The 17865-nt window shown below is 48.0% G+C and overlaps 1 protein-coding gene across 1 annotated transcript in view; it reads right to left on the minus strand.

Annotated features, from left to right (window-relative positions):
• The window catches only part of LOC123760936 (zwei Ig domain protein zig-8-like), a 337946-nt gene that overhangs the window by 28543 nt on the left and 291538 nt on the right, over positions 1-17865 (minus strand). Inside the window, exon 5 of the mRNA XM_069331978.1 lies at positions 12527-12574. Within this exon, the coding sequence (XP_069188079.1) occupies positions 12527-12574 (48 nt within the window). The remainder of the gene's footprint in view (positions 1-12526; positions 12575-17865) is intronic.

The raw sequence follows: 17865 nt of genomic DNA on the forward strand, positions 1-17865 counted from the left end.
CGAGTGTCCCTCTTTCTCTTCCTGATTTGAAACACCTCCTAGACTCCTTACCGGAGCCTGTGCTCCTGCTGGGTGACTTCAATTGTCGTCATTCTCTTTGGGATGACGTTCTGACGAATACCCAGGGTCGCCTTCTTGAGCTGTTGTTCCTCTCTTTCTTCCCTGTCTCTTCTGAATTCTGGTGAGCCCACTCATTTGGACTCTCGAACTCACACCCTTTCCTGTCTTGATCTTTCTCTCTGCTCTTCTTCTCTTTACTTAGATTTCACGTGGCAGGTTCTTGATGACCTCCATGGAAGTGATCATTTCCCCATCCTTGTTTCCTTTTTCTCTTTTCGCCCTTCCCTCTCTTTCCCTAGGTGGCAGTTTGCTAAGGCGGACTGGACCCTATTTACTCTCAGTGCTTCTCTCTCTGACCTCTCCCTTCTGCCTCTCTCTCGCGCTCTCCTCCTTTTTCATGATACTGTCTTCAACGCTGCCCTCCGCTCTATTCCTCGCTCTTCCTCTCGGGGTCCACGGAAGTGCGTTCCCTGGTGGAATGTGGACTGTGCTCGGGTTGTCCGCTGTAAGCGTGCAGCCTGGAAGAGGCACCGCCGTAGGCAGACGACCGATTCTTTTCTTTTCTTTCGGAAAGAGAGTGTGGTGGCCCGTAGGGCCATCTGTACGGCTATACGTGAATGCTGGGCATCTTATGTCTCAACAATTACGTCCGAAACTCCTCTGGCCCAGATCTGGAAGCGCATCCGCAAGATAGCGGGTAAGTTCGTTCCCGATGTTTCACCGGTCCTTCACCTCCATGATATTCGTGTGGCGGACCCGTTGCAGGTCGCTTCCATACTGGGTTCCCACTTTTCTTCTGTTAGCTCTGGTCTTCATCTTCCCCAATTTTTCCTTCTTCGTAAACCTGTCCTTGAGTCTCGTCCTTTAGATTTCTGCACTCGTCTTCAGCTTCCCTATAATGATCCCTTCTCTCTCTCTGAACTTCGTTCTGCTCTGGCCCTCTGCGGTTCTACGGTGGCGGGCTCCGATGGTATTCATTATGAGATGCTTCGCCATCTCCCTCCGTGCACGTCTCAGTATTTACTGAGTCTGTATAATCGGATCTGGGAGTCGTCGTCAGTCCCTGAGGACTGGCTCGATGCCGTTGTCCTCCTTGTTCGCAAACCAGGGTCTCTGGGTACTTCCCCTAAGGACTTTCGCCCTATTGCCCTCACAATTTGTGTCTGCAAACTCTTTGAACGTATGGTTAACGTTCGTCTGATGTGGTTCCTGGAACACCATCGCCTCCTCCCCACTTCTCAATTTTGTTTCCGCAAGTGCCGCAGCACGACAGATGTCCTGGTGAACTTGCAGGTCTATATTCGTACTGCTTTTGCTGCGAAGACCTCCGTTGTTGCCGTCCTTTTTGACCTGGAAAAGGCTTACGACACCACTTGGCGGTATCATATTCTATCTGAACTTCATTCTTTTGGCCTTCGTGGTCGTCTCCCTCTCTTTCTCCGCAGCTTCCTCTCTCATCGTTCCTTTCGGGTACGCCTTGGTACTGCTCTCTCTGCCTCTTTTCAGCAATACGAAGGTGTGCCCCAGAGTAGTGTTCTGAGCACTACTCTTTTTCTGGTTGCCCTCAATGGTCTTCATTCCTCTCTTCCTTCAGGTGTCTTCTTCGCTCTCTATGTCGATGATCATACCCTTTGCTGTCAGGGTGATGATTCGCTTCGCCTTCAGCGCCGGCTTCAACTTGCAATTGATGCGTGTCGTCTTGGGCCGCCGATCATGGCTTCAAGTTCTCTACTTCTAAGACTTGTGCCATGACTTTTATGCGGAAACTGGTCGTTCTTCGTCCCTCTTTGTCACTTTATGATCATCCCCTTGAGTACAAAGATTCCGCGAAGCTTTTGGGGTTATTCCTTGACACTCGTTTGTCTTGGTCTCCCCATATCTCTTACCTCCGTGTTCAGTGCTCTAAGGCCCTTACCCTCCTTCGGGTCTTGTCCCATACTTCTTGGGGGGCAGATAGGCGCACTCTCCTTGCTTTACATTCCTCTCTCGTCCTGTCTAAGCTCGATTATGGTTGCCCTGCTTACTCGTCTGCTTCTCCTTCTACTCTTCACCGTCTTGATGCTTTGCACCATACTGGGTTGCGCCTCAGTTCTGGTGCCTTTCGTTCGACTCCCGTCCTTAGCTTGTATGTGGACACTGGCTTCCTGTCTCTCCAAGACCGCCGTGATCGCTACTGTCTTCGCTATCTTGCGCGGTCCTTACAACATCCTTCCTTTCGCCTCTGTCGTGCTTTAACTTTTACCCCTCCTGCGGTTCCTGTTCCTCTTCACCACCTCCCTCTTTCTGTCCGGTTATCTCGCCTACAGGACTCTCTTTCCGTTCGTATTTCTAATGTTTCTCCTCGTGTTGTTCCTTCTTTGCCCCCGTGGAGAGTCCCTCTTCAGCGGTTTTGTACTTCCTTGACCAATATCACTAAAGCGTTTACCCCTCCTACGGTTCTAAAACGCCTTTTCCTTGAGCACTTTTCTTCTCACTCCCGCTCAGTTTCTGTCTTCACCGATGGGTCTAAGTCTGCGTACGGTGTTGGCTACTCTGTTGTTTTTCCTGATCGCACTTATATGTGTCGCTTACCTCCGGAGACTAGCATCTTTACAGCGGAGCTTTATGCTATTCTCTATGCTCCTCGTCTCCTGCTTTCTCGTTGTCAGTCTTCCTTTGTAGTTGTTGTTGACTCTCGTAGTGCCCTCATGGCTCTCGGGTCCTTTAATCCGGTTCATCCAGTAGTTGTCGAGATCCAGCATTGGCTGTTTCTTGTTCACAGTAAATTTAAGTCAGTTGAGTTTTGTTGGGTTCCCAGCCATATTGGTGTGTCTTTAAATGAGCGTGCGGATGCTGCCGCCAAGGAAGCTGTCCGCTCCTGTCCCATCTCTCGTAAAGGTATTCCGTATTCCGACTTTTACCCGGTTATCCATTCCTCCGTTCTCACCCGTTGGCAGGCTTCTTGGTTGTCTGTTACTGGTAACAAACTACGTACTCTTAAATGTTGTGTTTCCTCGTGGCCGTCCTCCTACTACCGTAACCGGCGATAGGAAACAGCTCTGGCGAGGTTGCGTATTGGCCATACTCGCTTAACCCATGGTCACTTGATGGAGCGCCGCCCTGCTCCTTATTGTCCTAGTTGCATTGTCCCTCTTACGGTCGTGCATGTCCTTCTTGAATGTCCTGACTTCCAGGACGAGCGTGTGTCTTGCTTTCCGACCGCCCCTCGCGGTCACCTGTTCCTCAATAGAATTCTTGGTGACTCGAATACTTTTGATATCGTTCGCCTTATGCGTTTTTGTTCTCGTATTGGCATCCTTGGTGATATTTAGCGCCCTCTAATTATTTTGCGCATTTGATGGTGCTACATAGATTTTCCGGTTTGGTGCTTTCTTTTGATATTTACTTACTTCTTAAGCCAGCATGTCAGGGAACCTCTGGCATTCCGAAAAGGGAAGGCTGGCATTCCGAAAGGGAAACTATGAGGAGATAAGAAAATTCCTAACAGATATAACATGGGAAACAGAGTTCAGGGGAAACATGGCCCAAGACATGATGGATTACATCACGCAGAAGTGTAAGGAGGCAGCAGACAAGTTTGTCCCGGTCCAAAAGGAAAACAACGAAATGCAGATGAGAAACCCTTGGTTTAACCAGAGATGTAGGCTAGCTTAACGGCAAAGTAAAAAGGCGTGGAGAAACTATAGAAATAACAGGACTCTTGAGAGCAGAGAAATACCAGAGCGCTTGAAATGATTGTCAGGTTGAGAAGAGAGGCAGAAGGGTAATACGAAAATGACATCGCAAGCATGGCAAAGACTCGACCTCAATTGCTGCGCAGTCACATCAGGAGAAAAACAACAGTAAAGGAACAGGTAATGACATTGAGGATAGGGGCAAACCGATTCACTACAAACGACAAGGAAGTGTGCGAGGAACTGAATAAGAAATTCCAGGTTTTCACCTTAGAGCAATGAGGAGTTCCAGAGATAATAGAGGGAATAGAACAAATCCACAAGGGCCGTGGAGTTGTGTAGAGGGAATAGTTAATCAGGCACCACTAGAAGAATTTGAGATTACCAGTGGGGATGTAAGAAAGCTTTTGCTAGAGTTGGATGTGACAAAGGCTATAGGCCCAGATGGAATCTCCCCTTGGATACTGAAGGAAAGAGAGTTTAAGCACTGTGCCTACCACTCTCCATAGTGTATAACAAATCACTGGCAACAGGGAAACTGCCAAAAATTTGGAAGACGGCTAATGTAGTCCCGATATACAAGCAGGGGGATAGACAAGAGGCACTGAAATACAGGCCAGTGTTCCTAACCTGCATACCATGCAAGCTGATGGAGAAGATTATGCGAAAAAAGCTAGTGGAACATCTGGAGTGGAAGAACTTCGTAACACAGCATCAACATGGGTTCAGGGATGGCAAGTCCTGCCTAACAGGATTAACTGAGTTCTACGACCAGGCAACAAAACTCAGGCAAGAAAGAAAGGGGTGAGCAGACTGCATATTTTTGGATTGCCAGAAAGCCTTTGACACAGTACCACACACGAGGCTAGAGCAAAAGCTGGAGATGCAGGCTGGAGTGAAATGGAAGGTGCTCCATTGGATAAGAGAGTACCTAAGCAATAGAAGACAACGAGTCACTGTGAGAGGTGAAGTCTCAGATTGGTGAGACGTTACCAGTGGAGTCCCGCAGGGGTCAGTCCTTGGACCTATACTGCTTCTGATATATGTAAATGATCTCACAGAGGGTATAGTATCGTTCCTCTCATTGTTTGCTGATGATGCAAAAATTATGAGGAGGATTAAAACAGAGGAAGACAGTATGAGGCTACAAGAAGACCTAGACAGACTGAATGAATGATCCAACAAATAACTATTAAAGTTCAACCCGAGTAAATGTAAGTAATGAAACTAGGTGATGGAAACAGGCCAGACACAGGATACAGAATAGGAGATGAAGTACTTCATGAAACGGACAGAGAGAAAGATCTAGGACTTGATATCACACCAAACCTGTCTCCTGAAGCCCACATAAATAGAATTACATCTGCGGCGTATGTGAGACTGGCTAACATCAGAACAGCCTTCAGGAACCTGTGTAAGGAATAATTCAGAACCTTGTATACCGCATGTGTAAGATCAATCCTGGAGTATGCGGCCCCAGCATAGAGCCCGTACCTTGTCAAGAACAAGACGAAGCTGGAAAAAGTTCAGAGGTATTCAGAGACTAATAGGCACGAGTTACGAGGAAAGGCTGCGTGAAGTGCACCTCACGACATTGGAAAAAGAAAAGTAAGGGGAGACATGATCACTACCTACAAAATTATCAGAAGTGCACCTCATGACACTGGAAGACAGAAAAGTAAGGGGAGACATGATCACTACCTACAAAATTATCAGAGGACATGTTTAACACTGGTGGTACGCGAACAAGGGGACACAGGTGGAGACTGAGTACCCAAATGAGCCACAGGGACGTCATAAAGAACTTTTTCAGTGTTAGAGTAGTTAACAGGTGGAATGCATTATGCAGTGATGTGGTGGAGGCTGACTCCATACACAGTTTCAAGTGTAGATATGATAGAGCCCAATAGGCTCAGGAATCTGTACACCTGTTGATTGACAGTTGAAAGGCGGGACCAAAGAGCCAGAGCTCAACCCCTGCAAGCACACCTAGGTGAGTACACACACACACACACACACACACACACACACACACACACACACACACACACACACACACACACACAAACGGTTGAGAGGCGGGACCAAAGAGCCAGAGCTCAACCCCCGCAAACACAACTAGGTGAGTACACACACACACACACACACACACACACACACACACACACACACACACACACACACACACACACACACACACACACACACACACACACACACACACACATACACACACACACACAAATGGGACAGGAGTCATTGCTGTAAACAACCGATGTCTGGAAAGGCGGGATCCAAAAGTCAATGCTCGATCCAGCAAGCACAAATAGGTGAGTACACACATACACAGGTGAGATGAGCCATTGATAAGCTAGGACATAGGTGAGCTAGGACACAAGAGAGCTAGGATGAGCTAGAACACAGTTGAGATAGGGTGAGCTAGGACACAGGTGAGCTAGGACACAGGTGAGCTAGGACACAAGTGAGCTAGGACACAGGTGAGCTAGGGTGAGCTAGGACACAGGTGAGCCAGGGGGATCTAGGACACAGGTGAGCTAGGGTGAGCTAGAACACAGGTGAGTCTGGGTGATCTAGGACACAGGAGAGCAAGGGTGAGCTAGGACACAGGTGAGTTAGGATGAGCTAGGACACAGGTGAGCTAGGACACAGGCGAGCTAGGATGAGCTTGGACACAGGTGAGCCAGGATGAGCTAGGACACAGGTGAGCCAGGGTAAGCTTGGACACAAATGAGCTAGGGTGAGCTAGGACACGGGTGAGCTAGGAGACAGGTGAGCCAGAGTAAGCAAGGTCACAGGTGAGCTAGGACACGGGTGAGCTACGACACAGGTGAGCTAGAACACAGGTGAGCTAGGGTGAGCTAGGACACAAGTGAGCTACTACACAGGTGAGCTAGGGTGAGCCAGGACACAGGTGAACTAGGGTGAGCTAGGACACAGGTGAGCTAAGGTCAGCAAGGACACAGGTGAGCTAGGACACAAGTTAGATAGGGTGTGCTAGGACACAGGTGAGCTAGGATGAGTTAGGACACAGGTGAGCAAGAGTGAGCTAGGACACAGGTGAGCTAGGGTGAGCTAGGACACAGGTGAGCTAGGACACGGGTGACCTTGGGTGAGCTAGGACACAGGTGAGCTAGGACACGGGTGACCTAGGACACAGGTGAGCCAGGGTGAGCTTGGACACCGGTGAGCTAGGTCACAGTTGAGCTAGGGTGAGCTAGGTCACAGTTGAGCTAGGGTGAGCTAGGACACAGGTGAACTAGGGTGAGCCAGGACACAGGTGAGCTAGGACACAGGTGAGCTAGGACACAGGTGAGCTAGGACACAGGTGAGCTAGGACTAGGGTGAGCTAGGACACAGGTGAGCTAGGACTAGGGTGAGCTAGGACACAGGTGAGCTAGGGTGAGCTAGGACACAGGTGAGCTTGGGTGAGTTAGGGTGAGCTAGGACACAGGTGAGCCAGGGTGAGCTAGGACTTGGGTGAGCTAGGACATAGGTAAGCTAGGGTGAGCTACGACACAGGTTAGCTAGGGTGAGCTACGACATAGTTGAGCTAGGACATAGGTGGGCTAGGGTGAGCTAGGACACAGGTGAGCTAGGACACAGGTGAGCTAGGGTGAGCTAGGACACAGGTGAGCTAGGACACAGGTGAGCTAGGGTGAGTTAGGACACCGGTTAGCTAGTGTAACAAACTAGGCTGTTGTAAGAATTATCCAGAAGGTTCCAGAAGTCGTGTAAGGACCTGACCTCTCAACGCGCATTCCTCTGGGGATTAGCAAGTCTGAGTCACAAAATGGCGGACGTCTTTGTTCATAGTTTCGTATAATGAATCATTCTGTAGTACTCAGTATTTTAGAGAAATTAGCCTTTATTCATTTTGTATTAAAATTGTATTGTATATACTGGGTACAATATCAAGAGTATTCTAATTATTAGGAGAATGAGTTTAAGTCACCATCAGTGACGTCACTATCCATGACTAGACCTCGGCGGGGAAGAATTTGAGTGACCTGGCGGTCACAGGTCACAACAGTTTCCACATTCAGTAATTCTCAAAGTTCAAATAACCATTTTGGGGATCGGGAATAGCTCTTCCTTAAGAGGCTTGTGTAATTTAACTTCAGTAAAATATTTCAACTAATCTGGATCAATTCAGTACAAACAGAGGTTAATTGTTAAACTTAAGCCTTGCTAGTAACTTGGTAAAACTTAGACTATGCGGAAGGATACAATGCTCTAGTCTGGGGAAGACCAGACGAGGAGAGATTAGTGTGGGCTCGAGATCAACTGGGGGAGGTCAACCATCTCACCTCTCCCCCCCAAGACCAGCACTCCACCCAAGCTGGTCAACATAGAGGTATAGTTGCTATTGTTATTTATAGGGATAGTCAATTCATTGCCGATCTGGTCAATTAGGGAGTGTTCAAGTAGGGAGTGTTAACAATTTAGATTTTGCTTAATTTTGAATCAATTAATTAGTTAATAATCTGCATTTTCATTATTTCCATGTGTTTGTTGTATGTATGTGAATTGGTCCTTGTCACTTAGTCTCCACGATGCAGAGTTGAATTGGGCGTCGATTCTAACATCGAATCGGAATTCATCATTCCCATTTAATTAATTCCACACTTAAGATCTTAAAGGGTATCGGTTATAGTGGGGATCAAGCCCCAAGGTTGATTAATTAGCATGATCGATCCAGACCTCGATCATTGCTCAGTGTTACTGGTCTGGTGGTGGCGGCGGAGGCGACTCTAGGGTTTTGCTCAAAGCCTATGTCACGTCATACGGGTTGTAGAATCCTAAGTCGGTCAATCGTCTTAGAACCACGTGGCGTGGAGTCGGCTTTAGTAAAAGTTTTGGAGTCCCTTGGTAGAGAATAAAAAGTAAGAATTCGGGTAGAGGGGGAAAAGGAGGGAAGATCATTCGAGAACCCCCCCCCCCCCGTGTTACACTAGGACACAGGTGAGCTAGGGTGAGCTAGGACACAGGGTGAGCCAGAACACAGGGTGAGCCAGGACACAGGTGAGCTAGGACACAGGTGAGTTAGGGAGAGCTAGGACACAGGTGAGCTAGCATACAGGTGAGCTAGGGTGAGCTAGCACACAGGTGAGCCAGGGTGACCTACGACACAGGTGAGATCGGGTGAGCTAGGACACAGGTGAGCTTGGACACAGGTGAGCTAGGACACAGGTGAAGCAGGGTGAGCTAGGACACAGTTGAGCTGGGGTGAGCTAGGACACAAGTGAGCCAGGGTGAGCTAGGACACAGATGAGCTAGGGTGAGCTAGGACACAGGTGAGCCAGGGTGAGCTAGGACACAGGTGAGCCAGGCTGAGCTAAGACACAGGTGAGCTAGGGTGAGCTAGGACACTAGGTGAGCTAGGGTGAGCTAGGACACGGGTGAACTAGGGTGAGCTAGGACACAGGTGAGCCAGGGTGAGCTAGGACAGGTGAGCTAGGACACGGGTGAGCTAGAGTGAGGTAGGATACAGGTGAGCTAGGGTGATCTAGGACACGGGTGAGCTAGGACACAGGTGAGCTAGGGTGAGCAAGGACACAGGTGAGCTAGGCTGAGCTAGGACACGTTTGAGCTAGTACGCAGGTGAGCTAGGGTGAGCTAGGACACATGTGAGCTAGGGTGAGCTGGGACACGGGTGAGTTTGGGTGTGCTAGGACACAGGTGAGCTAGGGTGAGCTAGGACACGGATGAGCTAGGGTGAGCTAAGACACAGGTAAGCTAGGGTGAGCTACGACACAGGTTAGCTAGGGTGAGCTAGGACACATTTGAGCTAGGACACATTTGAGCTAGGACACAGGTGAGCTAGGGTGAGCTAGGACACAGGTGAGCTATGACACAGGTGAGCTAGGACACCGGTGAGCTAGAGTGAGCCAGGACACAGGTGAGCTAGGGTGAGCTAGGACACAGGTGAGCTAGGGTGAGCTGGGACACAGGTCAACTAGGGTGAGCTAGGACACATGCGAGCTAGGGTGAGCTAAGACACAGGTGAGCTAGGACAAAGGTGAGCTAGGGTGAGATAGGACACAGGTGAGCCAGGATGAGCTAGCATACCCTAGCTCACACAGGTGAGCTAGGGTAAGCTAGCTCACAGGTGAGCCAGGATGACCTACGACACAGGTGAGGTAGGGTGAGCTAGGACACAGGTGAGCCAGGGTGAGCTTGGACACAGATGAGTTAGGACACAGGTGAGGCAAGGTGAGCTAGGACACAGATGAGCTAGGAGACAGTTGAGCTGGGGTGAGCTAGGACACAAGTGAGCCAGGGTGAGCTAGGACACAGATGGGCTAGGGTGAGCTAGGACACAAGTGAGCCAGGGTGAGCAAGGACACAGGTGAGCCAGGGTGAGCTAAGACACAGGTGAGCTAGGGTGATCTAGGGTGAGCTAAGACACAGGTGAGCTAGGGTGCGCTAGGACACAGGTGAGCCAGGGTGAGCTAGAACACAGGTGAGCTATGACACAGGTGAGCCCGGGTGAGCTAGGACAGAGGTGAGCCAGGGTGAGCCAGGACACATGTGAGCCAGGGTGAGCTAGGACACAGGTGAGCCAGGACACATGTGAGCCAGGGTGAGCTAGGACACAGGTGAGCCAGGGTGAGCTAGAACACAGGTGAGCTAGGACACAGGTGAGCCCGGGTGAGCTAGGACACAGGTGAGCCAGGGTGAGCCAGGACACATGTGAGCCAGGGTGAGCTAGGACACAGGTGAGCCAGGACACATGTGAGCCAGGGTGAGCTAGGACACAGGTGAGCCAGGGTGAGCTAGGACACAGGTGAGCTAGAGTGAGCTAGGACACAGGTGAACTAGGGTGAGCTAGGACACAGGTGAGCTATGGTGAGCTTAGACACAGGTGAGCTAGGGTGAGCTAGGACACAGGTGAGCCAGGGTGAGCTAGCATATAGGTGAGCTAGGGTGAGCTTGCACACAGGTGAGCCAGGGTGACCTACGACACAGGTGAGGTAGGGTGAGCTAGGACACAGGTGAGCCAGGGTGAGCTAGCATATAGGTGAGCTAGGGTGAGCTTGCACACAAGTGAGCCAGGGTGACCTACGACACAGGTGAGGTAGGGTGAGCTAGGACACAGCTGAGCTAGGGTGAGCTTGGACACAGGTGAGTTAGGACACAGGTGAGGTAGGGTGAGCTAGGACACAGTTGAGCTAGGGTGAGCTAGGACACAAGTGAGCCAGGGTGAGCTAGAACACAGGTGAGCCAGGGTGAGCTAGGACACAGGGGAGCCAGGGTGAGCTTGGACACAGGTGAGGTAGGGTGAGCTAGGACACAGTTGAGATAGGGTGAGCTAGGACACAAGTGAGCCAGGGTGAGCTAGGACACAGGTGAGCTAGGGTGAGCTAGGACACAGGTGAGCCAGGGTGAGCTAGGACACAGGTGAGCTAGGACACAGGTGAGCCAGGGTGAGCTAGGACACAGGGGAGCCAGGGTGAGCTTGGACACAGGTGAGCTAGGGTGAGCTAGGACACAGGTGAGCTAGGGTGAGCTAGGACACAGTTGAGCCAGGGTGAGCCAGGACACATGTGAGCCAGGGTGAGCTTGGACACAGGTGAGCCAGGGTGAGCTAGGACGCAGGTGAGCTAGAGTGAGCTAGGACACAGGTGAGCCAGGGTGAGCTAGGACACAGGAGAGCTAGGGTGAGCTAGGACACAGGAGAGCTAGGGTGAGCCAGGGTGAACTAGGACACAGGTGAGCTAGGACACAGGTGAGCTAGAGTGAGCTAGGACACAAATGAGCCAGGGTGAACTAGGACACAGGTGAGCTAGAGTGAGCTAGGACACAGATGAGCTAGGGTGAGCCAGGACACAGGTGAGCTAGGGTGAGCCACGACACAGGTGAGCTAGAGTGAGGTAGGACACAGAGGAGCTAGGGTGAGCTAGGACACAGGTGAGCCAGGATGAGCTAGGACACAGGTGAGCTAGGGTGAGCTAGGACACAGGTGAGCTAGGGTGAGCTAGGACACAGGTGAGCTAGGGTGAGTAGGACACAGGTGAGCTAGAGTGAGCTAGGACACGGGTGAGCTAGGACACAGGTGAGCTAGGGTGTGCTAGGACACAGGTGAGCTAGGGTGAGCTAGGACACAGGTGAGCTAGGGTGAGCTAGGACACAGGTGAGCTAGGGTGAGCTAGGACACGGGTGAGCTAGGACACAGGTGAGCTAGGGTGAGCTAGGACACAGGTGAGCTAGGGTGAGCTAGGACACAGGTGAGCTAGGGTGAGCTAGGACACAGGTGAGCTAAGGTGAGCTAGGACACAGGTGAGCAAGGGTGAGCTAGGACACAGGTGAGCTAGGGTGAGCTAGGACACAGGTGAGCTAGTGTGAGCTAGGACACAGGTGAGCTAGGACACAGGTGAGCTAGGGTGAGCTAGGACACAGGTGAGCTAGGGTGAGCTAGGACACGGGTGAGCTAGGACACAGGTGAGCTAGAGTGAGCTAGGACACAGGTGAGCTATGGTGAGCTAGGACACAGGTGAGCTAGGACACGGGTGAGTTAGGACACAGGTGAGCTAGGGTGAGCTAGGACACAGGTGAGCGAGGGTGAGCCAGGACACAGGTGAGCTAGGACACTTGTGAGCTAGGACACAGGTGAGCTAGGGTGAGCTAGGACACAGGTGAGCTAGGACACAGGTGAGCTAGGGTGAGCTAGGACACAGGTGAGCTAGGGTGAGCCAGGACACAGGTGAGCTAGGGTGAGCTAGGACACAGGTGAGCTAGGGTGAGCCAGGACACAGGGGTAACATACTCACCATTGTCAGAGGCCTCCAGCTGGTAGAACGGGTCGTCCATATTCTTGTCTGGAAAAGATTACACCATAAATATGTTTCTATAACAATTGATGAATATACAATCAATACAGATTATGTCTGTTTACCTGCAATGTTGCAGCGTGTATGACGTTATTTAGAGATTTAGTCGCTTATACATCCATACACACACACGCGCATACATGTACTCCTGCACACATACACCCACACTTCCACAGGGACCAAAGAGCCAGAGCTCAACCCCCGCAAGCACAACTAGGTGAGTACTAGGTGAGTAGAGTGGCAGTCTCCAAGCTAAAGTACTTCCCACCCTCAATCACACCCTCCCACTGTACCTCACACTCTCCCACAGTTGTTGGGTTTCTGGGGCTTGACTCAGATATTCAATTATTTGATTATTGTATTTAAATACATCGACGGACCACCCACTTTTGAGAAAAGAGGGAAAACGAATAATAGTGATCATTAGAATGACACTAGAGAACCAGTGTCTATGGAAACTAATTAAATGAATAATCACTTGAAAATAATGAATAGACTGTATTATTAATTAATTAAAGTCAAAGCCTCAAATATCAACATTGGGGGGTATTTCTAGAAGTTCAAATATATCTAGGAACCAGTGTGGTTCGTCACTAGTTCATTGTTGAGTTAATAACATAGTAAATCTAAACAACAATAGATTCAAAGATATGATAACTCAAATTATGAATATTAAAGATTATGAATTACTGAGCAACAGTCAGAGCAAAACACATCAATTACCAAATCATCATTTATGGCAATAATTTATTCAATTTAAAGATCCTATATGAATTATATAGAAATCAGTAATAATATTAGATAAATTTGTACGAACAAAATGTCTTAGCTGTAAGACGATTTCTGTAACGCCATTTCGTCATTCGTCCTCGTGGTCACAGATCCCAATAAAGAAAGAACCCGAGGTGAATATCACTAATGATGAGAAACAACTTGTCGACTCCTCGTATACACGCTGAAATCAGAGAAATTTAAGTAGCATTTGATTAGGCTACGATTTATTTCAAATTCTCATGAAAACGGAGAAATTGTTGAAATTCAACTAACGTTGTGTATTAGGTATCCATGCTGTATAACGACAGACTACTCACAAATATACAATCTAAGATGATGCATCAAACGAGAATAGTATACTTAACATGAGCGTATCAAATACTGAGGTCTGCCGAAACCGCGTCAGCCAGTCCCAGGCGTCCACTGCTGTGTACGTGTAATTACGGGTCGTGGCTTCAATTGTTGACGCGTTATTAACTGGCCGGGCACTATAGAACACGTGGATAAGTAATTGTTAACTGTAATTGTTAACAGGTGTTAACTTTAAACACCTGTGTTTAAAGTAACTGAGAATCCACGGTGAGGTGGATGTCTTGGGTCATTGTGACTTGTAACTGATTTGTTACTTGACATCACAACACAGCATCATCATGATTACTCAAATTGGATGGGAATTTATTTGCTCTTAGTCAGAGCTATAATAGGCTTGTAATTTCCGTTTGCATTGTTGAGTAGCTGCTCTAGTGGGGCGGGTGCTCGGTGGATCAGAATTTTTGTTCTCAGAAACTGTTGGTGAAGCTTTTTCTGATAAACACTCTCGTTCTGCTAATTCGAGAGGTACCAACTTCTCTAAGGTTTTTAGGGTAGTGTTGCCTCGGCACAAAACCCGTACTACTCTCAGGATGCCTTGGTGATCTGGGTGGATAGCAACAATTTTGCCTATAGGCCATTCTGACCTTGGTCCATCACTGTCAACCAATACTAGGTCTCCTGGTTTGAGTTGAACTTTATTATAGGGGCTCGAAACTCCATAATGGTACTCTCGTAGAGCTGTGAGGTACTCTCGAGTCCACACCTCATTCCACCTTTCAATTACTCTCGAGAGATGTTGGTAACTTTCTACTAAGTCACTCCTAGTTACATGGGAAGGGTCGACAGGGTCCTCTTCTGCCAAAGGTATCAGAGGGCTCAGCAGGCCTCCATGTATTAAATGTGAGGGACTCAGAGGCTCTCTGTGAGAAATCATCTGATAGGTAAGTTAATGGGCGACTGTTGACTCGCGCCTCAATTTCCACGACGAGTGTTTGGAGTTCGGAGTAACTCATTTTCTGTCGATTCAAGGTCTTCCTTAAACATTTCTTGACAGTCCCTATCATACGTTCGTAGAACCCACCTTGCCAGGGGGCTCTGGGAGCAATAAATTTCTAGTGGCATTGTCGTCTCTGCAGGACAGACTGCACTTCTGGATGATTCCATATCTCTCATAGGCAGGCTTCTCCTGCCACAAAATTTGAACCATTATCAGATATCATTAGTTTGGGACAGGATCTGCGAGCTGCAAATCTACGAAAAGCTTGGATGAAGGCTTCGGAACTCATGTCAGAAGTCACTTCTAGATGTACGCCTCGTGTGGTAGCACACGTGAAGAGGCAAATATAAGCTTTCACTGGTATCTTATCTGGGTTGCCAGTGAGAAGCAAGGCTCCTGGTTAATCGACACCAGTGGTCTCAAAGGGACGAAGATGAACTACCCTCTCCTTAGGGAGTGGTGGAGGTCCTGGGTAAGGACACACTCGAGCGTTGTATCTTTTGCAGATTACACAGAACTTAATAATTGATTTGACAGTTTGACGACCTTGAGGAAGCCAATATTTCTGTCTGAGGTCGGTGAGAGTGTCTAACACTCCGCCATGCAAAGTACCATATTGATGGTGATGTAAAACTAGAAGTTTTGTAATAATGTGGTGACGTGGTAGAAGGATCGTATTCTTTGTATCCAAATCAATTTTTGCATGAAGCAAACGTCCTCCACACCTTAATATATTATGAGTGTTGGTATCATACCAAACACCTAGAGACTTGGTTAATTTATCTGGAAGATTTTCATATTCACTTCCATATGTCTCTTGTTGTGCACGTTTGATCCAGTAGAGGATAGGATTGGGAAACTTATGTCTGATTCCTATCTCAGCAAGAAAGTCAAACACATGTGCTGTCACTCTTAATAACTTACTCAAATTAGAATAATTGTGAGGATTAATAGCTGAGATTCGATGAGATTCTGGTTCTTTCATGGGAGTAGTGATACTGGTCACTATGACTTGTGGCTTCTGTTTGGGCCACTGACCACTAACAAGCCATGAAGGTCCATTGCACCACATCGAAGACTTGATTAGTTGTTTTAATGTTAACCTTCGTGATAAGTAATCTGCAGGATTGTCCTTAGTGGGGACATGTCTGAATTTATATCCAGCAGATAATTCATGAATTTCCCTAACGCGATTACTAACGTAGGGAGTTTTATTGTTGTTATTTCCTACCCATTGTAAGACTGCCTCATTGTCTGACCACACGACGATTTCACCAAAGTGGATATTATTGAGTGTCTTGGTCAGGCAATGAGCCAATCTCACTCCCACCAGTAATACAGTTAACTCCATTTGAGGTAAAGATCTCCTCTTGATTGGAGCAACTCTTGCTTTAGATGTGAGTAAAATTGATTGTGTACTATTGACTAAGTAGGCTGCAGCGCCATACGCTTTGCCAGAGGCATCACAAAAAACGTGCAAATTTGTGGGTAAGTTTTGTCCTGAAGCATTACGAGGAAATTTCAAAACACCTAATTAATTGAAATCCGTTGTGAGTATCTGCCATTTATCTTGCAACTCAATTGGTAACGGATCATCCCATCCCATATGTTTCTGCCAGCTTTCCTGCATGAGGAGTTTGCCCCTGATTAATATGGGACTAAGTAAGCCTAAAGGGTCAAATGGTTGACTGACATACGAGAGTAATTTTCTCATGGTAAGGGATGAATTATTGGTTTGTACTGACTTGACATTCATCTCTTCAGTACTTGTGTTCCATTCCATGCCCAGAACCTTTAATTGATTAGGCACCTGATAACCCAGAAACTCTTTCTCGATTATCTGGTTTAATGATTTATTGTTTGAGGCCCATGATTGTAGTGGCATATTGGCTCCTAATAACTCACGGTTAGCCTCATGGTAAATTTCTACCAATTTGGATTTGTCATTTGTAGTTCCCTGGAAATTATCGACATACAAGTTGTCACTGATCTCGGTTTTATAAGGGCTATTTGACTTCCTCAAATGTGTATCTAATGTGGCTTGAAGTAGAAACGGGGAGGAAGTCGCTCCGAATAGCACAGAGGCAAACCTGTAGGTTATGACGTCACTGTTAGGATCCAGTGGGTCCTTAATCCAGAGAAATTTGGTGTAGTTACGATCCTCTTCTTGCAAGCCTACTCTAAGGAAAGCTTTACTGATATCAGCAGTATAAGCGAAAATACCAGTGCGTAATCGTAATAGTACATCATGTAGCCTTTGTGTTAGGCTAGGCCCTGTTTGGAGACATTCATTCAAGGATACGCTGTTTGCCTTCACTTTGGCACTACAGTTGAAGACAATACGTATTGGCGTTGTCAATGAATCTTTCACCACAGTGTGATGGGGTAAATAGTGACCTATTTTTCGGTCATCATTATCTACAACTTCGAAAAATTTACTATTGAGTTGTTGTTGAATTAATTGATGATACATGTTCAATTTGTCTGGCTGTTTCTTCAGTCGTATTAATTGAGACTGTAATTGAGAGGCTGCCATGAAATAATTAACTGGAAGTTGTGGATGATTTAACTTCCAGGGCAGTCTCACCCAGTATTGTTTGTCCTTATAGACAACTGTATCCAGATATTGCTGGTAAGTCCACATATCATCAGGGCTTGGTTGTTCAGGGACAATACCAAATGTGTCTAAATCCCACAGACGATGTACAGGTGGATCAGACTCATTATCTTCAGATATTTCTCTGAAATGTAGGGGTGACTGTTCCAAGCCTAGTCACGCCACTATTGTATTGTTAGAATGTTGGTTGGTTGACGCTGGGTTTTGTTGGAAAAGCACCGGTCCAGTAAGCAACTTGCCTCCAGCAGATGACAACAAATTCATTCCATGTTGTCTGGTGCATCCCGTTATAAATTGATAATAATGGTCAGCGCCTATAAGTATACCAACATCAGTGAGGCAGTCAGAATTTATTTTGTAGTCTGCTAGAATCATGCGGTTTCGTTTAAGATTCGGGAGCCGGTCGGCCGAGCGGACAGCACGCTGGACTTGTGATCCTGTGGTCCCGGGGTCGATCCCAGACGCCGGCGAGAAACAATGGGCATTGTTTCTTTCACCCTATGCCCCTGTTACCTAGCAGTAAAATAGGTACCTGGGTGTTAGTCAGCTGTCACGGGCTGCTTCCTGGGGGTGGAGGCC

This window comes from Procambarus clarkii, chromosome 3, assembly GCF_040958095.1.
Source record: "Procambarus clarkii isolate CNS0578487 chromosome 3, FALCON_Pclarkii_2.0, whole genome shotgun sequence".
Taxonomy (NCBI): Eukaryota; Metazoa; Arthropoda; class Malacostraca; order Decapoda; family Cambaridae; genus Procambarus; species Procambarus clarkii.